This window comes from Erinaceus europaeus, chromosome 16 (assembly GCF_950295315.1).
Source record: "Erinaceus europaeus chromosome 16, mEriEur2.1, whole genome shotgun sequence".
NCBI classification, from domain to species: domain Eukaryota; kingdom Metazoa; phylum Chordata; class Mammalia; order Eulipotyphla; family Erinaceidae; genus Erinaceus; species Erinaceus europaeus.
Genome location: NC_080177.1, coordinates 39214833 through 39240992, shown reverse-complemented (window position 1 = coordinate 39240992; position 26160 = coordinate 39214833). Strand labels below are relative to the sequence as shown.

The 26160-nt window shown below is 41.4% G+C and overlaps 1 protein-coding gene across 5 annotated transcripts in view; it reads left to right on the top strand.

The window, feature by feature from the left end:
• The first annotated feature begins 235 nt into the window (after positions 1 to 235).
• Positions 236 to 26160, top strand: part of KTN1 (kinectin 1) — a 130079-nt gene continuing 104154 nt past the window's right edge. For all 5 annotated transcript variants that reach the window (XM_060174926.1, XM_060174929.1, XM_060174928.1 and 2 more), the window contains exons 1-2: positions 236 to 378; positions 25491 to 26035. In XM_060174926.1, coding sequence (XP_060030909.1) covers positions 25519 to 26035 — 517 coding nt within the window. In that variant the 5' untranslated portion in view covers positions 236 to 378; positions 25491 to 25518. The remainder of the gene's footprint in view (positions 379 to 25490; positions 26036 to 26160) is intronic.

Genomic DNA, 26160 nt, shown 5'->3' with positions numbered 1-26160 from the left:
AAGGGTTTTGCAAGACAAAATCAACTTTGGGGGCAAGACGAAATAATGAATGAAGGGAATTCCTCTGTGCCTCCAAGCCATACTTCACCCTCCAGCAAGCGGTGCGGAGGAGGCGGACCCCAGAATCCCGAGCCAGCGCGACCCAGCGGCTCACTGGAGTGCACAGCGGGCGCCTGTTCCTTTAAGAGGACGGTCTCTGGGCACCGCCGGCCCTGACGCCGAGACGTGCCGGGGCCGCCTCGCCCCGCCCCGTAGCCGCCCGTTTCCTGCCGGGCGGCGCTACAGCACCTGAGCGGCGGCGGCGCCTCGGAGAGGGTAGCTCGTGCTGTAGTGCCGGCGCCGCCGCGTCTTCCCGGCCTCCTTTCCCGGGCGCGCAGGGTAAGGGCGAGCAGGCCGCGCCAGGCCCGGGTGCGGGCCCCGGGGGCCCCGGGAGGGTAGTGGTGGCGAGGGCGGCGCTGGCCGCCGGGCTGGCAGCAGAGCCACGCCGGGTGGGGGGCGCGGCCGCCGGTCCGTACACTGCCCGCCGCGGGTACCCTCCCGGTAGGCCTCGGGCGCCGGGTCGGCGCGGCTGGGCTCCCACCCTAGCCCGGACGCTGCGGGGAGCCGCCCCGTGTGGCTCCTCGGCCTTGCTCAGCAGCCCGGGACCGACCAGGCTCTGCGCGGCGCCAGGAGCGCGGCCGGGGACTCCCGCGGGGACGTCTCTGGAGGGCGAGGTCGGCCGAGAGGGCCCCGGGGTGACCCGAGGCACCTATTTTTAGCCGAGCCTGGAGGCCCCCGGGAAGGAAGGCGGATTACCGCCGCCTCGGCGGGTGGACGGCGGGAGCGCGTCTCCGGCGGCGGCCCTCGGCCACGCTTACGCCATGCTGGAATTTCAGTCCCCGCCGCGCTCGCCGCCCGCCCGAGACGCAGGTCGGGATCCGCGCTGTGCCCGCCGCCGCCGGCGGTGCTCCCGGCCCTCGGTGCGGAGCGCTTGGTGATGGGCTAGCTGCGTGAGCGTAGAGTTTGGGTCTAAAACAAAATGTGGACTGTTCCGGAGATGGGGGGGAAGTTCTGCCTTCCTCTCCCAGAGGGGTGTGTCTTCCTTAGCGAGTCCCCTCCCCCCTTCAGTCTTCAACAATGAGATTTTTCAGCGTTGGGGCTCTTGGCAGTAAACCAAACCGGCTTTCTAGAAAAGTCGTCCAGGGATCCCACCCCCGGTGTTGGATGCACAGCCCTGTTCGTCGGTTCTGCAAGGAGCGTGCTTGTCTGTCTGTCTGCCTGTCTGTCTCTGTGTGTGTGTCTGTCTCTGCACCCGCACGGAGGCCGCAGCCCCGAGCATGGGAAGCTGCATCCTAACCTCGCCCAGTTGCACTCTGACTAGGTTGCAAACTTGGGGCGGTTCAGCTTAGGCATTCCTCATACTGGCCTGTCTTAGAAAATAATTCCTTAGCAAGCATGTGAATAAACATTGCTTTTCAAGACAAACAAACAAACAAAAAACCCAAAGTTTTGGAGTGTGGTTCTCCCCCCTTTCTTGTTTTTTGAAATGCTTTGTAGGAGGCCTCATAGCTCATAGCTCACTAAAGGTACCTTGGAGTGAACTAAACACTTAAACTGCCTTGGAGATGACTTAACATTTGAAAAAGAAATTAGCTTGCTTTGCCTGCCTCTCTCTCAGTGGGCGAATGGCAGTCGTGTCACCACTTTGGTTAAAGTAGTTGCTCATGAGACTGGGCTGTGTCTTAAGAACTACACTGTACTCTTGTTTTACATTTTGGATAAGTAGGCCTGACTATATCGATTTTTTTATATGTTTAATGTGCTCTCTGATAAACATGATCCTCCTACTCTACCCCTTTTAATTTAATGGTATAACAAGAAATAGCTTTTCAGTTTTAAGGAAACCCTATTAACCCCCCGCCCAACAATGAATTAGAAACGTCTTTTACTTTTTCCAGTACCTGCATTCGTTATAATAGTATTTTCTTTTAACATTTTTTATTATGTTTATTTATTTATTGGATAGAGACAGGTAGAAATCGAGAGGGAAGGGGGTGATAGAGAGGGAGAGAGACAGACACTTGCAACACTGCTTTCACCACTTGTAAAACTTTCACTCAGTAGGTGGGGACCAAGGGCTGGAACCTGGGTCCTTGTGCATTGTAACACGTGCATGTGCACTCAACCAGGTGCACTACCACGTGGCCCCATAACAGTATTTTCTATCAGGCACGCTTCTTCTTCTAGCGTTTGCCCTCCTTCCGTAGCCAGTCAACAGCGTCAGGTTGAGCCTGATGTAAAGTTTCGAGACCTCCTTTGAATCTGGAGAGGTGGCAGTCGTTGACTATGTGGGTCATAGTCTGTCTGGAGCCGCAGGGGCAGTTCGGGTCGTCTCTGGTTCCCCAGCGATGGAACATAGCGGCGCACCGGCCATGGCCTGTTCAATAGCGATTGAGGAGGGCCCAATCATAACATGCTAGGTCAAAGCCGGGTTGACGCTTGCAGGGGTCTGTGATGAGGTGTTTGTTCTTTACCTCAGCTGACTGCCAACTCTGTTTCCAAGAGTCTGGAACAGAGAAGTTCAGTGTAGGCGTAGGGGACCAGATTGGATGACGAGATGTCAAGCGTTGGACAGGGTGGGCGAAGATATCCGCATATATTGGCAGGTCTGGTCGAGCGTAGACATGGGAAATGAACTTAGATGATGCCGCATCCCGACGAATATCTGGCGGGGCGATGTTGCTAAGAACTGGCAGCCATGGAACCGGGGTGGAACGGATGGTTCCAGAAATTATCCTCATGGAGGAATATAATTTGGAATCGACCAAGTGGACATGGGGTTTACGGAACCATACTGGGGCACAGTATTCTGCAGTGGAATAGCATAATGCCAGAGATGATGATCGTAGTGTGGAAGCGCTTGCGCCCCAAGAGAATGGGTTGTTCTTTGTTTAATTTTTGGGCGACTTATACTGAATCTTTAAATATTGCAACACCCAGTGCAGATTTTTCTTGAGTATACTAAACACTAAAAGTGATAAAGATACTATCATTCCTTCCTTGATGACTCAGTCATCGTTAAGAGCCATTGATTTACGATGTTTGTAATTTTCTAAGTCTCTCAGTAACAATAGTCTCTTACAATGTAAGTGTTAACTTGGGCCTCTCATCTTAAATCTGCTCCTAGATTATAGGCTCTAATCTTTTTTTTAAATCATTTAAATTTTTTTAATCATTTAAAAGTCAATATGGCTTTTCTAAAGGCATTGGTTTTGAAGAGATTGTTATTGTTGGAAGATTTCTTGAGTTTTGAAATATATAGAAGACAGACCTTAATTTTGCAGGTTTATATTTTTATAACAGAATATTTTAGTTTAAAAGTTCTCACAAAGGTGGTCCAGGAGGTGGCACAGTGGCTAAGGCGCTAGACTCTCAAGCATGAGGTTCTGAGTTCAATCTCTGGCAGCACAAAGTGATGTCTAGTTCTTTCTCCTATCTTTCTCATAAATAAATAAATAAATAAAATCTTTTTTAAAAAAAATGGTCCGGGAGGTGGTGCAGTGATAAACCTTTGGACTCTGAAGCATGAGGTCCCGAGTTCCATCCCTGGTAGCACATGTGCCAGAGTGATGTCTGGTTCTCTCTCCTCCTATTTTTCTCATTTAAAAAAAAAAAATCTTAAAAAAATAAAGTTCTCACAAGCGACTTGTATGGTGGCGCACAGTTGAGTACACTCATTACCATGTTCAAGGACCCAGGTTTGAGTCCCTGGTCCCCACCTGAGGGGGAAAGCTTCATGAGCAGTGAAACAGTGCTGAGGGTATCTCTCTCTCCTTTCTCTCTCAGCTTCCCTCTATCTGTATCCAAAACATAAAATAGTCAAAAGAGAAACATTCAGATATTTGAAGATAACACTTAAGCTGCTTGCCTGGCGCTTTATGTTCTTAGTTATTTTGAAGGTAAATTTAGAGCACTGTATACTTAGGGATTAGAAGCAAGTAACTGTTTCTTTACAGATTACATTAATGTTTGCTTATGTAAAAATAGAGTTGAGTTTTACTGCTTCTTGTAGTTTTTGATCCTAACATTTGGTATTTTCTCCAGAGTTTATATGCAAATTCATAAGAAAACATGGACTTAGGTAATAATATAAGTAGTTGAAAAAAATAAACAGGAAATTGAACAGAAGGAAGAAAGACCTAATTGCTGTGAACTAAGACTTTACTTTTTCCTGAGTTTCAGGAAGAGGAAAGCAGTGGCAGTTTATAACTTTGTGCTAGGTTGTTAAATTGGGGTTTATTTGATTTTTTTAAAAGGCTTTTGAAATTGATAGACTTTGTTGTTAATAATAAAATAGGCAAAATATATATTTAATACTAAAGAGTAGCTTTAGCAGAGACCCCAATAGGAAAATAATAACATTCCAAGGAAATGTCTAAGAAATGATGAGCTTTTTATAACAAGTTATGATTTAGTACTCTACATATCATGCTATCTGGTCTCAGCAAAGTGATTTGTACCTTCGTGAAACTGAAGTTGTTTACACACTTTAAAAAAAAATTTTTTTAACCAGAGCACTGTTCAGCTCTGCCTTATGGTGGTGCAGGGAATTGAACCTGGGACTTTGGAGCCTCAGGCATGAGAGTCTATTTGCATAACCATTATGCTATCTACCTTCTGCCATACACACTGCTTCTAAGACATTGTTTTTTGAGTTTTTTTTTAACTAACCGTTTTGGTCTTTGTTTAATATTCTTCTGTACGCTCAAAAAGTGTCCACTTTTTAAAAAATATTTATTTATTCCCTTTTGTTGTCCTTGTTGTTTTATTGTTGTAGTTATTATTGTGGTTGGATAGGACAGAGAAATGGAGAGAGAAGGGGAAGACAGAGGGACAGAGAGACACTTGCAGACCTGCTTCACTGCCTGTGAAGTGACTCCCCTGCTGGTGGGGAGCCGGGGGCTCGAACCGGGATCCTTATGCTGGTCCTTGCGCTTTGTGCCACGTGTACTTAACCCTCTGTGCTACTGCCCAACTCCCCAAAAGTGTCCACTTTTATATTTCCTTGGTGAACTCATCTAATATTGTGTATGGTGTTAAATAACTGCATATATGCTAATGACTGCTATATTTGTATTTCTTCACCAGACTTCACTTGTTCACTACGGACAGCCTATTCTGCATTTCTACTAGCCTTTGAAATAGTGAACAGATGTTGGTTTTTCATTTAAATTTGCCTCAGGAGCAACCTTGTCACATCTCTTTTAATAGCTTCATCCAACATTCAGACCAAAAAAAAAAAAAAAAAGCCAGAGTGGTCATCCTGTTTTACCTCTTTCACACCTGCATTCTTGGCTCTATTTTAGTTAGAAAAATATATCTGGAATCATACTGCTTGTTCTCACAGCACAACACTCACTAGTCTGGCTCAAATCATTCTTATCTCTTGCCTGGATTCCTGCAGTTCATCTCTTAAGTGGTATCCTTGCTTCTCCCAATCTCCCTACTGTCTCTTTCTACACATCATCTCACATCTCCCCCAGAATTGTGCAGAGGATTCTGTTAGGCAGTGCAAACATCCTTTTGGCCTCATAACCTCACAGAATCTGGACAGTCCTCTCCCTGTCCTTCTTTACTCGTCTTTTACTCTGATCCTGTCTACATCCTTCCAGCTTTCTCTCTTAGTGTCTTTGCACAGCTTGTTCTGTTTGTTGGATTATAATTCTTCTTCTAAAATACCTGCATGGTCGATACTTAGGTCTACCCTACAATTTTATTTAAAGCTCTGTCACCTACGTATGATTTCTGTACTGTGTTCTATTTTCCCCATAGCACTGACAAGTTATATTTTCCTTATTGTGACTTTATTATTTCTTCTCTCAGCACCCCCCCCCCCCCATGTAACTTTTTGTAGTTGGAGCTAAGGGTTCTAGGGTCACAACAGATGCGCATTATGTTTGTTTCTTTCCCAGGAATAATCAGAGAGCAAAAAAGTGGTAGGTGTTGTCTTTGGAAATCCTTTGTTGTAGAGTGATAATGGTGTGGCTAAGACCTTCTTACCCATTTCTTGTGATTAGGACCATTGCTTAGTTGTAATTTAAAAAGTGGATTAGAAAGGCAAGAACTCAGAGTACCTATACACTGTAATTTTTTTTTTTTAATAAAGATTCTGCTTATTAATGGGGGGGGGGGAGAATGAGAGCAAGCACCAGAGCATCACTCTGGCACCTGGGATGCCAGGGATTGAACTCAGGACCTTATGCTTTAGCATCCAATGTTTATTTATTTATTTATTTATTATTATTTTTTTCACTTTTTTTTAATTGGGGAATTAATGTTTTACATTCAACAGTAAGTACAATAGTTTGTACATGCATAACATTCCCCAGTTTCCTATATAACAATACAACCTCCACTAGGTCCTCTGAATCCTTCTTGGACCTATATTCTCCCCACCTAACCACCCCAGAGTTTTTTACTTTGGTGCCATATGCCAATTCCATTTCAGGTTCTACTTGTGTTTTCTTTTCTGATCTTGTTTTTCAACTTTGGCCTGAGAGTGAGATCATTCCATATTCATTCTTCTGTTTGTGACTTATTTCACTCAACATGATTTTTTCAAGGTCCATCCAAGATCGGCTGAAAATGGTGAAGTCACCAGTTTTTACAGCTGAGTAGTATTCCATTGTGTATATATACCATAACTTGCTCAGCCACTCATCTGTTGTTGGACACCTGGGTTGCTTCCAGGTTTTGGGCATCACAAATTGTGCTGCCAAGAACATATGTGTACACAGATCTTTTTGTATGGATATGTTGGGTTCCTTAGGATATATCCCCAGGAGAGGAATTGCAGGATCATAGGGTAGGTCCATTTCTAGAGAGTCTCCAGACTGTTCTCCACAGAGGTTGGACCAATTGACATTCCCACCGGCAGTGTTGGAGGGTTCCTTTGACCCCACACCCTCTCCAGCATTTGCTGCTGTTACCTTTTCTGATGTATGACATTCTCACAGGAGTGAAGTGGTATCTCATTGTCGTCTTGATTTGCATTTCTCTGACAATCAGAGACTTGGAGCATTTTTTCATGTGTTTCTCAGCCTTTTGGATCTCTTCTGTGGTGAATATTCTGTCCATGTCCTCCCCCCATTTTTGGATGGGGTTATTTGTTGTCTTGTTGTTGAGTCTGGCAAGCTCTTTATATATGTTGGTTATTAAACTCTTGTCTGATGTATAGCATGTAAAGATCTTCTCCGATTCTGTGAGGGGTCTCTTGGTTTGGGTAATGGTTTCTTTTGCTGTGAAGAAGCTTTTTTTTTTTTTTAAATTTTATTTATTTATTCCTTTTGTTGCCCTTGTTGTTTTATTGTTGTAGTTATTATTGATGTCATTGTTGTTGGATAGGACAGAGAGAAATGGAGAGAGGAGGGGAAGACAGAGAGGGGGAGAGAAAGACAGACACCTGCAGACCTGCTTCACCGCCTGTGAAGTGACTCCCCTGCAGGTGGGGAGCCGGGGGCTCGAACCGGGATCCTTCCGCTGCTCCTTGTGCTTAGCGCCACCTGCGCTTAACCCGCTGCGCTACCGCCCGACTCCCGTGAAGAAGCTTTTTAACTTGATGTAGTCCCATAGGTTTATACTTGCCTTAGTCTTCTTTGTAATTGGATTCGTTTCATTGAAGATGTCTTTAAAATTTAGCATCCAATGTTTTATCCTGTGCCACCTCCCAGGTTGCTTATTTGAACTTAAAACATTTATTCACTTATCTTTTTATTTGTTGATCTTTTTTAATATTTATTTATTCCCTTTTGTTGCCCTTGCTGTTTTATTGTAGTTATTGTTGTTATTGATGTCATTGTTGGATAGGACAGAGTGAAATGGAGAGAGGAGAAAGACAGACACCTGCAGACTTGCTTCACTGTCTGTGAAGTGACTCCCCTGCAGGTGGGGAGCGGGGGGCTCGAACCAGGATCCTTATGCTGGTCCTTGTGCTTTGCACTACCTGCGCTTAACTGCTGCACTACCGCCCGACTCTGGATCCCTTATTTTTATTTGCTGATCTCTCTCTCTCTCACTCACTCACTCATGTAAATCATGCTCTAGAAGCCTTGTCCAGAACTTCTTTTTTATTTTTCTTTTCTTTTCTTTTTTTTTTTTTTAACAGTGGAATGAAAATGTAGGCACTGGGAACCTTTCCAATTATAAAATTCTTCTAAAAATTTTCTCATCTATTGAGATCTTCTAAAGGATTTAATATAGCTTTGATGGCAATAATAGTTTTTCTTATATTTAATGGACTTATTTTTAAAATCATTTATAAAATGGAAATATTGGCAAGACTACAGGATAAGAGGGTACATCTCCACACAGTGCCCACCCCAGAGCTCCATATCCAGTCCCCGCCCTTGATAGCTTCCATATATATATTTTTAAAGTCTTTATTTATAAAATGGAAACAATGACAAGATAAGAGGGGTAAAATTCCACACAATTCCCGCCACTGGAACTCCATATCCCATTCCCTCCCCTGATAGCTTTCCTATTCTTTAATCCTCTGGGAGCATGGACCCAGGGTCATTATGGGGTGCAGAAGGTGGAAGGTTTGTAAGCTTCCCCATTCTTTATCCCTTTGGGAGTATGGTCTCAGGATCATTGTGGGGTGAAGAAAATGGGAGGTCTGGCTTCTATAATTGCTTCCCCACTGAACATGGGCATTGGCAGGTGGACCCATGCTCTTAGTCTGTCTCTCTTTCCCTAGTGGGGCAGGCCTCTGGGGAGGTGGGGCTCCAGGACACAGTGGTGGGGTCATCTGCCCAGGGAAGTCTGGTTGGCATCATGGTAGCATCTGGAACCTGGTGGCAGAGTAATGAAGCTGAAGGGTTGACATTCCATGCCTGAATCTCTGGATGTAGTCCGAAGTAAAGCATGCTGAGGTGGTACTGGTTGCATTATTTAATGGACTTATAAACATGAGTATGTAACAGTTTAGACTGCTAGTTGGGAACATTTAGCTTTCTTTAAACATTAGTCATGTGATCTTACCAGGGTGAGAAATGCCAGTTACTTCAGTGAGAGTTCCTTTAATGTAGCTTTCATATTGTGAATAGATTTTACTGGGGCTGTAGAATTCTAACAGGGTATCATTGCTAGAGGAGAATGTCATTTACCCACACTTCTTTATTATGACTGAGTAATGCCTACAATTAGAACTTATACATTATCAAAATGTGTATATTTTTAGTAACTATTGTCTGATGTTTTGTTACACTTACTGGAAAAGGTGGAGCAGTTACTACTTAATCTTACATAAGAGATATTTGAGTTGCCATGGAAACAGTATGATCTGTACTAAATTGGAAGTTAATGGGAAAGCTGTAGGTCTTTGACCTTACTAACTTTATGGCCTTATGCAAGCTTCTTACTGCTCATTTCTTTAATTCTGTAGTGTGATGAAGTGACTAAAGCACAGGTACTAGGGAGTCTGAAAACTTGGGTTTGAATTTGACTTTTCTAGTTAGTACCGTATCAATGTGTATGGTGAACTTAATGACATTAACGTGCCTTAGGCTTATTTTCCTTGCATTAGTAGTTGCTACATAAACCACAACACTAGAATGAATTGTTTCCAGACTGGGAACATTTTAAGGAGACTGTCTTTCCTTTCAACAGTTTTATGAAGTATGTACTGTTTGGTGGAAACTAGAAGCAGGCTAAATAGTTTGTCCAGTGACTCAGAAAAAATAAGAGGAGGAACCTGAGTTTGAGCTGAGATTTCTGATTGTATAGCTTATTCTCACCCATTGTGCTATTCTGTAAGTGCCTTTTTTTTTGGAGGGGGTGGACACTCAAGTATTATTTGTCTCCAGGGTTATCGCTGGGACTGGATTCCTGCACTACAGATTCGCTGCTCCTAGAGGCTATTTTTTCTTTTTGTTGCCCTTGTTTGTCTTTGTTATTGTTATTATTGTTGTTGTTATTGCTGTCATATAGGACAGAGAAATCGAGAGAGGAGGGGAAGACAGAGGGGGAGAGAAAGATAGGGGGTAACTTCACTGCCTGTGAAGTGAACCCCCTGCAAGTGGAGAGCCCGGGGCTCGAACTGGGATCCCTGCGTCTGTCCTTGCACTTCACCCCATGTGTGCTTAACCCACTGCACCACTGCCCAGCCCCCTCAAATATTATTCGTAGAATGTTGGTTGATGCTAGATATTAGAACTCTAAATGTCAAATATTTTTTTTTTTTTCTTTTGGAGTTATAACTCTTGTAGTTAAATGAGTTTGACTGCTTTTATTTTCCCAAGTGGAAGAGTAATAAAAGCTACTTAAAACTAAATGCTTTATGTCTCATAAAGGAAACAGTGGATATGTTGTGATATATTTAGTTTCCAAGAACTTTTTAAAAGTTCAATTCTTATTTAAATTGTAAGGTGCTTCCTTGTGAAAGTGTAATTGTTGCTTAATGGTCATCCCGGGAAGGCCAGCCACCCTGCTGACTTTACCTAAAAATATGTCTGTCCTTTGTTCCAGCCTTATTTTTCTTCTTTGACTTATCAGTTGCTCCCCAGTACTCCAATGTCTGCTTTACTTGGTAGTATATATTTGGTAATCTGTATCACCTGTAAGAATGTAAGCACTATGAGGCAAATCTTTGTTTACCTCTGTGAGCTGTATTTTTGACTAGGTGGTAGTGTCACTTTGGTGAATGAATTGCCTGATGTTTGAAAATGGTTGGGACTTATTGAGCCCTTTGCTTTACTTGTTATTTGTGTAATTCATTTATTATAGATTTATCATAAGTTTATTTAATTACTTGTTCATACTCATATTTTAGCTGTATTTTATTTCTTATGTAACACCCTTTGAGTGGTTATGAGTAAGGGTGGATATTAAATTTTACTAGATCTTACACTTTAAAATTCTGATATGGGCATGTTTGTTAGAAAAGCAAAGGCCAGCAGCAGGCCTCGTGTGCTCTGGATATTTATAGTCTTGTTAAAAGCCTTATTTAAAACAGGTCTTGAAGGCCAAGAAAAACGGCTGGTGTTTAAATGCCATGGCTTTTCTCTGACTCACAGAGCACCCTCCCACCCCAGGAGGGGGTGGATCCAGGAGAGAAGGTTAGTGACATATAGGCTATCAGAGAAAAGATTGAAAGGGTCTCTGATGTGGTGAAGAGTGAAATAGACGGCATATAATTCTTTAAATTGAGGGGAACTGTCAGGGAGTTCTTCAAAGAGAATCTGGGGGGAAGACGCTGGTGGCTTTAGGGATAGGGGAGTCCTGGAAGAGTTTGGGACCCACCCAGGGTAGACTGGGGAAATATTAAAGACCAGCAGCTGGAGAGGCAGGGAGGGGTCACATCTGGCCAGCTCAAGGCCTGATTAACCTGTCTGAGGGCTTCAGAGGCACTGGGTGTCAGATGCCTTCCAGCAGGATTCTTACTGCCTTTGAGCAGACGGAAATAGGATCTGCATGAGGTCCCTCCCAATACAAGAATTGTAAAGTCCTTTATGTGTGAGAGTAGGGCAGCTTTCACTGCCTCTTGGCAAATGGTAGGGCTCTTAGCCACGCCCTGGGGCAGGACCACCCACTCAACTGGTCCGCTGTGGCCGGGAGTTGAGCACTAGGATAGAGAAAGTAAAGCGTTTGTGGTCACGGAACCCCCAGTCAGGATGGCTGAAGCAAGGGGTAAGCCTCTCTGGGGGGAGCCCCAGATGCTCATCGTCTTATTGACTGCGCGGAGGTATTGAAGTAATTGCCATTTTCCAGATTTTTTTCTGGATAGTAAATACTGGGGTATTCCAAGGGCTACGAGAATGGCGGATGTGTTCCAGAGCAAGTTGCTCTTGGATCAGCTCTTTAAGATCGGATAATTTCTCCCTAGGTAGAGGACACTGCTCTACCCAGACTGGGGAGGGGCTTCTGGCGATTAGGAGTCAGATTCACAGGTATAGTTAGAATAGGATCTCGGAGGCAGCACAGGTGCTGTGTGTCAGAAGGTAGAGTGGCCGGCAAAGATGGGGGATCACAAGAGCGGGGTGGATGTGGTCCCGGAGGTGGCACAGTGGCTAAGGTACTAGACTCTCAAGCATGAGGTCCTGAGTTCGATCCCTGGCAGCACATGCACCAGAGTGATGGATGGTTCTTTCTCTCCTCCTATCTTTCTCATGAATAAATAAATTCTTTAAAAAAATAAGTAAAAATAAATAAAAAAAGAGGGGGGCAGAAGGCTGGGGACCGCTGAGGACTCAGTATCCGCTGGGGTCTCAGGAGCCCATTATCCTGAGTCCGGATCTTGGGGAACTCACCTGGCAGCCGTCGTGGGGCCTCTTCTGCCTTGTGGAGTGTTCTCAGTGGGGGGGGGATACGTGCCCCGCATTTGGGCGCCAGATGTCGGGGTTCCTTGGGGGGAAAGAGCTCCCACTTCTATCTCTGGCGTGTTGGCCACCAGGAGACAGACATGAGAGTGGGGAACCTAGGGCTAGCAGAGGCAGGAGCGAGTTTGCTAAAGGGTTTTCTTGCGTTCGGTGGCAGTGGACGATACACAAACCTCTTTAGGGTACCCTTGCAGGGAACAGAACATCCTTATTACGCAGTTACAAGTTTATAAAGGGGAAGTAGCCAGCTGGCCAATGAGGTCAATATCTCCTTATAAGGGAAAAGGGAGCAAGGCAATGAGAAGGTATGGATGGTGATGCAGGAACGGGGAAATAGAAATATAAGGATGGTGAAGCCCACCAGAGAGAGGGAGGAGGGGTGGGGTGATGCAGCGAGGCTGGTAGGAAGGTTGAAATTCCCCCCGAGTACTCTGGCCACATCTTGCTCGACCACAAGGCTGGCATGCCAAGGGGAATCTGATAGACGAGTTTCCCGGGGGGTCAACCATCGATGTTCAAACACACATCAGACTCACAAGAAACTTAGGTGTAGTTGAAGTTGAGAATAGGGCTGGAAAGCTCTTAGGGCAGTAGAAAGCTCAATTAGGGCAGTAGAAAGCTCAGTTAGGGCAGAGAGTAGCTTCCAAACTTGAAGAAAATGTGTAAATACAGTTAACTGTGACCCCACAATCGCTATCGAACAGGCCATGGCCGGTGCGCCACTATGTTCCATCGCTGGGGAGCCAGAGACGACCCGAATTGCCCCTGCGGCTACAGACAGACTATGACCCACATAGTCAATGACTGCCACCTCTCCAGATTCAAAGGAGGTCTCGAAACTTTACATCAGGCTCAACCTGACGCTGTTGACTGGCTACGGAAGAAGGGCAAACGCTAGAAGAAGAACTGTGACCCCAGGTACAGGAGTCTCCCTAGGCCCTGTCAGTCTGAGCTCAAAGTGTATGGTCATAGCTGCGAATATTCTAGGCTGCACTCATTTCAGGACCAATCTTCCTTGAGTGGCAGAGTATGCTGACCCAGCCTCCCTTTGGAGAGTGGAGCCTCAGTACCATTGCTACTTTATAGTGAGGGCAAGATCCTGGAGAGACCCTTGAAAGGACTTATGGTGACATTTCTGATGGAAGTGACCAGTGATGGTGGAGATCTGTTAGAGGTCTAGTCCCATTATATCTACAGGAAAATCCTAGGATACCCTGACTTGGGCCCCAGGTGATGGGGTGGCCTCCTAGTGACCAAAGAGGCCACCATTAAGTGAGCCAGTCTCTTGCCCTCTTTCAGCTTTTGTAGTCCTTTCTTTATTTTATAGACTTTTGTTCTCTCAGCTGTTAAAGTACTGGGTGTTATTTTTGTGTGTGTGTGTGTCCAATTTGGTCTGTGGGGTCTGGGCTCAGTTTGGGGAGGAAATACCTGTAGGTTTTTAGTGAGGTCTAAGGTAGCCTGGAGTTTTATTGAATTTACTTGTTTGATGATTCTAAATAAAGGTTGTCATAGAGATAATAATTGTCCTTTAATATATATATATATGTGTGTGTGTGTGTGTGTCAGCGTATCTCATCCAGTTGTATACTTTTTTCTTCTAAAAAAGAGTATCAAGGGGTGACAATAATGCTGATGCTGTAAGAGATTAGGAGACATATCTTATGCTCTTTTGTGTAGTTAGTTGAGTAGATAGAGTGATTGAGAGATGTGGGGTAGAGGGTAGGAGATGAGACTATCTAGGCCTAAGTAGTAATTATTTGATAGAAAACTTACAGTGCCTTGTTAAGGCCATTCTACTAGGTTGCCGAGCTTATTATGTCAAAGTGTAATCACAGAGGACTATCAAACACTTTCACTTCGTGGTGTATAGTTGCCCCTAACTTCTATATACATGTACCCAGTCCCCTAGACCCTACCTGGCCTATATCTTTGTTGGAGAGTGTGCCAACAGATAGACTTTTGTTTTATTTTTTGCTGAGCCAGGATCTCAGTGTACTTGTTTCAGATAGGGAGGAAAAAGAAAAAAAAAACCATAAGCAGGTAACAACAAAAAAAAAAAAAACAGAGAAAAGGGAAGAAGGAGGGGAAGAGATAACCAAAGAACCAGAGGGATACTTTAGTACCTCCCATGTGGTGCTGGAACTTGAACATGGGCCACACATATGCCCTACCCAAGTGTTACCTCTCTATCTCCCCTCAAAGAGTAAAAAATTTTAATAGAGTAAATGTTGTTTTACAAAACTGTAGTTGCCTAAGGGGTACAATCATTTTACACTTGGTTTGTTGGAACATGTAAGCTTTAAGGTCAGTGAAGGTGATAATAACACCATAGTACTAAATTTGAGTCGAAGCTGTGTGCTCATGTTGTAATTTAGTTTGTTAAATTTCTTCTGGAACTGCTACCAAAATGGGCCTGGAAACAATGACCAATCCTTAGTAAGCATTCCTGGCACCTAGATTGTGGTCTTTTAGTACCTCTTCACAATAAAAGTATACTCATGCTTGAATAGGCATCTTGAATGTCTAAGGCAAAGAATTGTGTGCTGTGAATTTGTGTATTAGTAATCTATTTCTGTGAAACAATATTACCACAGACTTAGGGGATTTAATATAATTACACTATGGTTTATGTAGGTTAAGACCCTTGGCACTGCTTGGCTGGGCCCTCTGATTGTCTCACAGAGTTACCATTAGCTAAACAATTGATGAACCATCCTGAATGTGATCCAATTGGTCAAAAAGGGATAGTTTAAACATCAACAAAGATAAAAACCAATGAATTGGATCAAATCGAGGATATTTAATTTTTTGAGTTTATTCATAATGTGAGGACAATTTAAAAAAGTCTTAAATAGTTACTGAACAATAGTTATTCATTATTTTTACAGCTGGTAAGTAAAGAGAAACAAGTACTTGTCCTAGTTGTCTTATATGATGATCTCTATCTCAGGGGAACCATATAAGGTTATGACAAAAGTTTTTACAGATGTTTTTGAATCTAATAAGGGAGAGATGAACATCACTGTTTTGTATCTAATAATGAATAATACCTAGGTAGCTGGTATCACAGATAGACATCCAGTTACTAGACTTATTCTTTTGAAAGTACTATGTATCAATAGTAATTTTTGCAAAGGACTTTCATGCCTGAGGCTCTGAGTTCCGAGGTTCAGTCCCTGGCAACCTTGTTGACCAAAGTTAAACAGTATTCTATATATAATGTTACGTTATTTAATTATTTTTCCATGCTATATATAGCCTTGTATCCAAGTCATAACTGAATCTACTCTGGCCTTTACATTTAGCTACTGTTAAGTTATTGGAAAAGTCTATGGAAAAATGTGTCAAAACTTTTTGACAAAGTCAGTAATTTATGAGATAGAAAAACAAATTCATTGAAGAGTGTGGGGATGATGATGTTAGTGATAGTGATTAGTGACCATTGATGAGGTATCTATTTTTTTATTGGGATTAATGGTTTATAGTCACAGAAACTACAATAGTTTGTACATGCATAACATTTTTCAGCTTTCCATGTAACAATTCAACCCCCTATAGGTCCTCTGCCTTTTTGTTCCAGGACCTGAACCCTCGCCCCAGCCCAGTCTTTTACTTTGGTGCAGTACACCAACTCCAGTCCAAGATCTGCTTTGTGTTTTTCTTTCTGTTCTTATTTTTCAGCTTTTGTCTATGAGTGAGATCATCCCATATTCATCCTTCTCTTTTTGGCTTCTCTCACTTAACATGCTTCATTCAAACTCCAACTAAGATGAAGAAGGTGAAATCACTTTTTTTTTTCTTTTTTTACTTATTGGATAGGGACAGCTGGAAATTGAGAAAGAAGGGGTGGTAGGAAGGGAGAGAGACTCTAGAGAGACACCTGCAGCCCTGCTTCACCACTTGCAAAGCTTTCCTCCTGCAGTTGGGGACCAGGGCTTGAACCCTGGTCTTTGTGCACTGTAACATGTGCATTCAACCAGGTGTGCCACCACTTGGTCCCTTACTCTTTTTTTTTTTTTTTTTAACCTCCAGGGTTATCTCTGGGGCTCCGTGCCTGCACTACAAATCCACTGCTCCTGGAGACCATTTTTTCCCATTTTGTTCCCCTTGTTGTTGCTGGATAGGACAGAGGGAAATTGAGAGAGAAGGGGAAGACAGAGGTGGAGAGATAAGACACCTGCAGACTTGCTTCACTGCTTATGAAGCGACACCCCCCTGCAGATAGAGAACCGGGGGCTGGAACCAGGATCCTTATGTTGGTCCTTAGTCTTGACACCATGTGCACTACTTGGTCTTGACGCCATTGCGCTACTGGCCTCCTCCCTGAAATCACCATTTTTAATAGCTGAGTAGTATTCCATTGTGTGTATATATCACAACTTACTCATCTGTTGTTGGACACCTGGGTTGCTTCCAGGTTTTGGCCATTACAAATTGTGCCGCTATGAACATAGGTATACACAGACCTTTCTGCATATGTGTGTTTGGTTCCTTAGGATTTATCCCCAGGAGAGGAATTGCAGGGTCATAGTGTAGGTCCACTCTAGCTTCTGAGAGTTCTCCAGACTGCTTTCCACAGGGGTTGACCTATTTACATTCCCACCAGCAGGCAGGAGGGTTCCTTTGTCCCCATAACCTCTCCAGCATTTGTTGCAGTTACCTTTTCTGATGTATGACATGGGGAGGCATTGTTATTTTGAAAATCATTTTGTATCATTTTCTTCACCAGTTTCAACCTTCTTGGTGTTCAGGTGCACTTAAAGTCAAATTGAGGTAAAGGAGAGCACTTTTAAAGGGAACAAAGGCCAAATTAAAGTTCTTTAAGTAATGTAAATAGATATGGGGGCTGGGCTGGGCAGTGGTGCACCCAGTTAAGTGCACATGGTACTATGAATGAAGAGCTGCTTAAGGACCCCCTGCTCCCCACCTGCAGAGGGGATGCTTCACAAGAGATGAAGCAGGTGTGCAGAAGTCTTTCTCCCTATCTCCCCTTCCTTTTTCAGTTTCTCTGTCCTATCAAATAAGAAATATAATAATTAAAAAGAAAAAGTTGCCATCAGGAGCAGTGTATTCCTAGTGCTGGCATCAAGCCCCAGCATAAATGTGGTGACAGTAAAAAAAATAAATAAAAAAGAAAGTAAATACATACAGAAAAGTTTAAAGAGCTATTAAGAGATAACAGATCTGCATTCTCTTCTATGGCATATGTACACAAAGCAAAATGTTCTATGTGTGTGGTAGAGCTTTGTTACATATTGGTATTTCAACTGGAAAGCATTGTGTTGAATAACCCTTTCAGTGTGTCTTTGAAATCATGGTGGTTTATTTTTATTTATTTTTTTGCTGCCAGGGCATTGTACCTGCGTGATTCCATTGTATCCAGGTAAATTCTTCTTTTTTTTTTTTTCTTTCCAGGCAGAGGGTGAGAAACAGAGAGAGAGAGAGAGAGAGAGAGAGAGGGAGAGAAAGAAAGAAACAGAAGACACTACAGCCCTACTTCACCACTCACCACTTTGGAAGTTTTTCCTTTTCATGCTACTCCTATGTAGTGCTGCATGTTTGAACCTTGGTCTTTGTACTTGGTAAAGTGTGTGCTGAAAGGGTTAACTATTTCCTGGCCCCAAATATCATTCTTTGTAGGGTATTTATTGAGTTTTTTTTTTTTTTAAAGAATTTATTTATTTATGAGAAAGGAGGAGAGAGAGAGAAAGAACAAGACATCACCCTGGTACATGTGCTGCCTGGGACTGAACTCGGCACCTCATGCTTGAGAATCCAGTGCATTTATCCACTGTGCCATCCTCCGGACCACGAGTGTGTGTCTTAAATGAACAAATCTCTGTATCGAGAAATTGTTTAAAAAGTAGTACATTTCTTTTTAAAAAGATTTTTAAAATATTTATTCTCTTTTGTTGCCCTTGTTATTATTATTGTTGTTATTGATGTCATTGTTGATGTCGTTGTTGTTGAAATAGGACAGGGTGACATAGAGAGAAGGGGAAGACGGGGAGAGAAAGACAGATACCTGCAGACCTGCTTCACTGCTAGTGAAGTGACCCCACTGCAGGTGGGGAGCCGGGGGCTCAAACCGGGATCCTTAAGCCGGTCCTTGTGCTTTGCACCATGTGTGCTTAACCGGCTGTGCTACTACCCGACCCCTCCCCTTTAAAAATTATTTATGTATTCCCTTTTGTTGCTCTTGTTTTATTGTTGTAGTTATTATTGTTGTTATTGATGTCATCATTGTTGGATAGGACAGAAAGAAATGGAGAGAGGAGGGGAAGACGGGGAGAAGAAAGACATCTGAAGACCTGCTTTACCGCTTGTGAAGCGACTCCTCTGTAGGTGGGGAGCCAGGGGCTTGAACCGGGATCTTTATGCCAGTCCTTGCGCTTTGTGCCACCTGCTCTTAACCTGCTATGCTTCTGCCCAACTCCCCAAAAGTAGTACATTTCAAGGAGAACCAGCTAACAGAGCAGTTCATTATTTGAGATAATTCTGTAGATAGAGGAAATACTGTGGTACTCCTCCTTATCTGAACTGGGTATGGACATTCCTGTTACTTCAGCTAAGGAACTAAAAGCATTTTGTAGCAAAGATTAAAATAAGAATCTTACTTTATGAAACATTAATTGCTTTGTATTTTTTTCTTTTTTGAGATATTCTTGTGTTCAATACAGTATTTACCTTGTCAGTGCTTTATATGTGCCATGTATGTTATAGTATATTTACAAGCTGACAATCTTGTCTTATTAGTCAAGTAGTTGATTAAAATGTTAGTATGATCAGACCAAAGTTCTTTGATACATGTTTCACATACTCTAAATCATTAATGGCGACTTCGGGATATGATCATTTAATGTTTTAAATATTCCCCAACTTCTGCTACTATTCAGCCATATTCAGTATGTGTCTGTCTTGTCTCCAAGGATCGCTTGTCTGCTTTATCAACTGTTCTCTCACAAACCAGACACTGTTAAATATACACTATGTTTTCCTGATTTAGTCTTAAGGAAAAAAAAAAACAAAGCTTCAGAATGACTTGTTTATAGAGAATGACTTTTGATAAGATCTTAACTTTTTAGTTACAGTGTTTGGGCATACCAATGATGACTGTCAATTCTATCTAGTTTGATAGTTTTCTGCTATTTTTGGTACATGATAGCTTTATACAAAGCAAACAAACAACAAAACCCAGCAGCAAAAACAAATTTTTTCCCAGCATCTTCTAACAGTTTGAAAAACATTTCTTTCTTTTTTAAAAAAATCATTTCTTTAATTAATTTATTTATTGGATAGAGACATTGAGGGAAGAGGGAGCGAGAAAAAGAGAGAAACCTGCAGACTGTCACCTCTTATAGGGACTGGGGCCTTGAACCCAAGTTCTTGTGCATTGTAACATGTGCTCTCAGCCAGGTGTGCCACCACCCAGTTCCAAGCATTTCCCTTTTATGGGTCTTGAATTGTAGCATCTTGGCAGCTGTGTACTGTTTAGTGAAGAAGGTAGTGCTTGGGCTGGGGAGATAGCATAGTGGCTATGCAAAGGATTTTTGTGCCCGAGTCTTTGAGGTTCCAGGTTTAATCCTCAGCAGCGATCTGGTAAGACCAGATCCCCCCCCCCCCCCAATCCTTGTCATTTCTGTGTCCCGGACCACAACGCTGCTGGTTTTTATGTGAGACTTAGAAAAGAATTTTACAAAACAATATTAATTTTTAAACATTTGTTTCATTTATACATGTGAGTTTCATATAAAACAATGTTTGCAATACAAGAGAGTGAATGAGCAGAGGATTTGGAGAATTTGTTGTGTAGGAACTAAGCCCTAGAAATAACCCTGGTTGCAGAAAAAGAAGAAAGGGAGGGAGGGAAGGAAAGACTAAGGAAGGAAAGAAAATTGTTGCAGTTTCAAAGTAGAAATTGTACCATAGCCTTGAGATTTCAACATAGTCTGTAAAGTCAGTTTTTAGAAAAGCCATTGTGGGTCCAGGCGGTGGCACACCTGGTTAAATGCACACATTGGAAAAAGCCATTGTAATGAAGTTCCCATTTCAGGGAACTTAATGTTTGTTTTATTAGGCTATTTTGTCTTTTGGCTACTGTAAAGTCTTTTTTAAAATTACCTTTTATTTATTTATTGGATAGAGACAACAAGAAATCAAGAGGGAGGGAAAAGATAGGGAGATAGACACAGAGACACCTGCAGCTTTGCATGAATTTTTTCCCTTAGCAGGTGGGGACCAGGGGCTTTGTGTACTGTGATGTGTGCTCAACCAGGTGTGCCACAACCTGCTCCCTTTTGGCTACTTTTAATATTTCCCCTCATGTTTAAAAAGAAAAGTTTATAATTGTAGACTATGTATATTATCTATTTGGTATAGTAGCTGACTATGGAATGAAAACTTAGGTAAGTTTCTATACAGTGATGGCCATTTCAGGAAATGATTGTCTTTTTCTCATGGGCATTTTCCCTTCCCTCCCTTATGATTTGTGGTGTCAAGTTCTAAAAATTCTGCTTATCTCTGGCTTTTTATTTTAATTTTTAAAATACGTTTTTATTAATTAGGAAGATGGGGAGAGAGAAAGAACCAGACATCACTCTGGCACATGTGCTGCCAGGGATCGACTCAGGACCTCATGCTTGAGAGTCCAAAACTTTATCATTGCGCCACCTCCCGGATCACTTACCTCTGGCTTTTTGGGGTGCCTGAGATTGGACCTGAGACCTGGAACCTTAGAGACTCAGAGATGAAAATCTTTTGTGTAACTACTTTGATATGACTGTAGCCCTTAAAAATGTCACTTCTAGTGTAATAAATAATATAAAATTGTGTTAAAGTAAGGCAAGTCTGTATTGTCTTGTGATTTCATTAAGTACTTTATGCACTTTCTTGTTTAAAAGTTCTTGTCTGCATGTCTATTTGATTTTGAGTGATCCAGACTTTCCCCTTTGATTTAGTTACTTAAACATTTGAAGCCCCATTGTTGTTCCTTATATCTGGATCACACCCCAGAATTTTACTACCTCCCTATTATTAAGACTGTCTCATAGAATTCTATGAATATGCATAGAGAGTCAGTTCTTCAGAATTTTAGGAGAACTAGCTATAGGCATGGAACTTAAGTTGGAAGAGTGGGGAGACATTGAGGTCCAGGCTAGTTGGAGTTTATAGTTCTGTTCTGGTTTATAGAGATAGATACTATATATTCACCACCTCAGATACACCATACATTTTTTTAAAAGCAGAAAACAGGCACGGGAGGTGGCCCAGTGGCCAGAGTGCCAGACCTAAGAGCATGAAGTCCCAAGTTTAATTCCCAGCATTGCATGTGCCAGAGTGGTGCTTTAGTTCTCTATCATAAAGAAACAAATAAATCTGTAAAAAAAAATTAAAAAATTAAAAAACAAAAAACAAAATTGATTTGAGTAATACTGCTAGTGATCTTGCATCTTCATTCAATTTTTAAAATTTAAATGAAGAATCAAAGTAAGCACAGAAAATAAAGAATAGGGGCTGGGTGGTAGAGCAGTGGGATAAGCAAACATGGTGCAAAGTGCCTAAGGATACTGGCTCGAGCCCTCAGCTCCCTATATGCAGGGGGTTGCTTCCCCATCTCTCTCAATTTCTCTCTGTCCTACCCAACAGCAACATCAGTGGCAGTAGTAACATTAACGACGGCAACAACAAGGGCAACAAAAACAGGAAAACTAGCTTCCAGGAGCAGTGGATTCGTGGTGCTGGCACCCAGACCTAGCAACAACCCTGGAGGCAACATAAATAAATAAAGTACAAAAGAAACCAGACTATATAATTGCATCTTGTAGGACGTCCACAACCACTATTTCACCCTTACTTTGTGTTAATAACTTTGATTGACTCTTTGAATATGGAGCCTCCTATAGAGAAATCTTCACAGATAAGCAGACTCATAAAGTTCACAACTGTGTGTTCAAGGGTCATCTGTACATGAATTGCTAACTGTAGTCTTAAAGTAATCTCTTTTAGTTCATCTAATACTGTGATCTTGTTCAGTTTACTGAGTTATTGGAAAAGTCATGACATATTTTTCTGCTTTTCTTTGCAAAAATATCTCGTGACTTTCTGACAATCTAGTACTTCAACTGTATTGTTGTATTCTTGCTCAGTATGCTATGTATGTTCTTATTAATTATTTAGCATTTCATTAGTAGAATGTCAGTCCTAAAAAAGTGAGGATTAGTATTTCTATTGCTATTCAAAATATTCTTAAAACAATCTTGGCATATAACTGGTGTTAAGTAACTATATGAAAGGATTAGTAGTAAATAGTTGTGAAGTAGTTGAATAGATGCTTCATAGATATGCTTTGATTTTTATTTAAAAATAAAAGATTGACTATATAAGTCATATGAGAGAGGACTCAAAGAAACTAGAGCACTGTTACGACACAGTGTCCTCCTGGGATGAAGTTAGGAGCCTCAGGCATACAGGTGCTGTAGTCTTCCAGTTGACTATCTCACTGTGTGGCTGATTTGAATTTTTAGCAAGGAAAGAAAGTTTTTTTTTTTTTTTTTGGCCACCATGGTTATCACTGGAGCTCTATGCTGGCACTTATCCCTGGCCATTTTCTTTGATTTTTTTTATTTTGCTAGGACAGAAATAAATTGATGAGGAATGGGGAGGTAGAGAGGCAGAGTGAAAGAAATCTGCAGACCTGCTTCACCACTTCTGAAGTGTCTCTCGCTACAAAGTTCTTAACTTATCTCTGAATCCTTGCTCCTTGCTCTGCTTATTTATTGACTCTGCTTTTCCTAAAGTATAGGTTGCACATGGTTACAACTTGCTGCTGTTCATAGTTTGACCTTTTTAAAAAATGTGTTGTTTTTATTTTGTTTTTGAGTTACAAGGAGTGTAGTTTCACAGTACTGCCACCCCAAAGGTCTATGTCCTTATCCTTACCCGAAAACTCGCCCTCTCTTCAGTCTTAGACTTTCTTGCAGTACATCAGGGTTATCACTGGGGCTTGGTGCCAATACTACAAATCCAGCACTCCTGGCAGTCAGTAAAAAAAAACAAGACATTCCTTTTCTTTCTTTTTTATTGGATAGAGAGAGACTAAGAGTGGAGGGGGAGAAAAAGAGGAACAGAGAAAGATAGACACCTACAGGTGGGGAGTGGGGATTGAACCCAGGTCCTCACATATGGTAATATGTGTGATTAACTGAATATACCACCACCGGGCCCTCCTGACCTTCTCTTTATTTTATTTTATTTTATTTTATTTTTCCTTTAGGGTTATTGCTGGGGCTCGGTGCCTGCACTACAAACCCACTACTCTGGAGGCTATTTTTTTCCCCTTTTGTTGCCTTTGTTGTTTATCGTTGTTGTTGTTATTGCTGTCATTGTTATGACAGAGAAATGGAGAGAGGAGGGGAAGACAGAGAGGGGAAGGGAAAGAGAAACACCTGCAGACCTGCTTCATCTCCTGTCCCCCCCCCCCCACAGGTGGGGAGCTAGGGGATCGAACGGGGATCCTTACACCAGTCCTTGCACTTTGTGCCATGTGTGCTTAATGCTCTGCACTACCGCCTGGCCCCCTCTCTTTTTCTTTTTTAGTATTAGTAGTTACTGCTTTAAGTGTCTCAGCCTCTCTTTTTCCCCAAAACAAAAATCCAAAGCGTTTTAATCATTGTTTCGTCTTTTTTGTTCTCCCCCAATTCAAAATAAAATAAAAATTAAAGTGTTGTAGATTGGCAATAACAGCACAGTAAAATCTAAGGTAGGCACAGGAAAATCATAGCTAATTTAAAGTCTGAATTGTTCATGCTTTATTAGGAATAATTCTGTATGTAGTTTTTAGTGTTTTACTAGTACATAAAAACATTTCCTCTGTTAACTTTTAAAAATCTCATTGTAGTAGGTCCTGGGTCATTTTAATAGCATTTAAAAAATTATTCGTGAAAGTACAAACTATTAGCAAACTACTTCATAATAATGTGCTTAATAATAAACTTTGCTCTTAGGTTCCATTTCTAGCTATAAAGTATACTCTGCATTTTAAAATGAGATATAAATTAGTTTAAAAGCAAAGCTAAATTTAGTCAAGTTTATTGTATTTCATTATCTTGGCAGTTAACACAATTAGGAAGAACTTTGTTTTGGAAAAATTCGTGAGTCTTAAAAAATGAATACAGAAGGTCTTAAAACATAATTTCTATAAGGTCTTAAAACATAATGTTCAGAAATAGAAGTACAGAAACCAAAACATATCTGGGTAGTAAGTTGCATCTTTGTAGCCACTGGTTAAACTTAAAAGTAGAGATGATAAGTTTATGTAGGAAGCAATACCTCTTTTTACCTATGGGTTTTTTGGGAAGGATAGTTGATGGTCAGCTTTATTTTTATAATATCATTTAGTTGAGGTAAGGAATACTTCTAAAAATTTGAGGAAAATGTCTAATTTGAAATATAATAAAATGATATACCAACATTTTGATTGACTTTCTTATATTTTCCATATTTTTACTGTTGTGGACCACACCAGGAGGCTGTCAGTACTCAAAATAAAGGGGCTGTCAAGTTTGTGAATGGGCTTAAATTTGTAAATGAGTGAACCACCCCTATTTTTGTTGTTAATAGATACCTCTAGAGAATATTCAGCATGTTGGTAATAGTAAATGTCTCATTATTTGCACATATGGTAGAAGTCATTAGCATTGTACAAAAAAGAAAAAGGAATCCTAAATATTCATGAAGTGTCAAGTGATTGGGGGAAAAGAGCAACTTTCATTCCTTTTCCTTTCATGTCTTTTTATGAGGTATGCCACACTCTGACTTTAATATACTATTTAGTATTTTTTCATAGTAATTTAAATAATAGTTGGCATTGTAACCATGTATATGAATTAAAAAATCAACCTTCTTTGATACATAGATGATGATACATTTATTTATTTATTTATTTATCTGTTTATTACTAGAGCACTGCTCAGCTCTGGTTTATGATGGTACAGGGGATTGAACCTGGGACTTTGGGGCCTTAGGCCTGAGATTCTCTTTGCATAACCATTATGCTGTCTAACCCTGCCAAGATTTTTTTCTTTTCAGTGAAATTTTTACAAGACTGACTGAAGCTTGTGTTTCTCTCTCTCTTAGGTTTTATAGAATCATTAAGAAAAGCACCATGGAGTTTTATGAATCAACATATTTCATTGTCCTTATTCCTTCAGTAGTTATTACAGTAATCTTCCTCTTCTTCTGGCTTTTCATGAAAGAGACATTATATGATGAAGTTCTTGCAAAACAAAAAAGAGAACAAAAACTTATCCCTACTAAAACAGATAAAAAGAAAGCTGAAAAGAAAAAGAATAAAAAGAAAGAAATTCAGAATGGTAACCTCCATGAGTCTGATTCTGAGAATGTGCCCCGAGACTTTAAATTATCTGATGCTGTAGAAGATGAGCAAGTTGTGCCTGTGCCACTGAATGTGATTGAGACAGTGAGTAGTGTTAGAGAAAGGAAGAAGAAAGAGAAGAAGCATAAGCCAGTACCAGAAGAGCAGATCACCAAAGAAACTGATATTTCAAAGACTCCAGGCAAAAAGGTAGAACCTGTCCCAGTTACTGCACATCCAGTCCCCCCCATTGAAGTAGCTGCCTCAAAGAAGAAACCAGGACAGAAGAAGTCTAAAAATGGAAACGGTATTGTAATCTATATAACTTTATTGCATGATACATAATAACTAGAAATTCAGATACTTTTAGTTGTGGATACAGTCTTAAATACTGAGTCTGTTTTCATTAGTATTAACTGCTGATTGAAATAC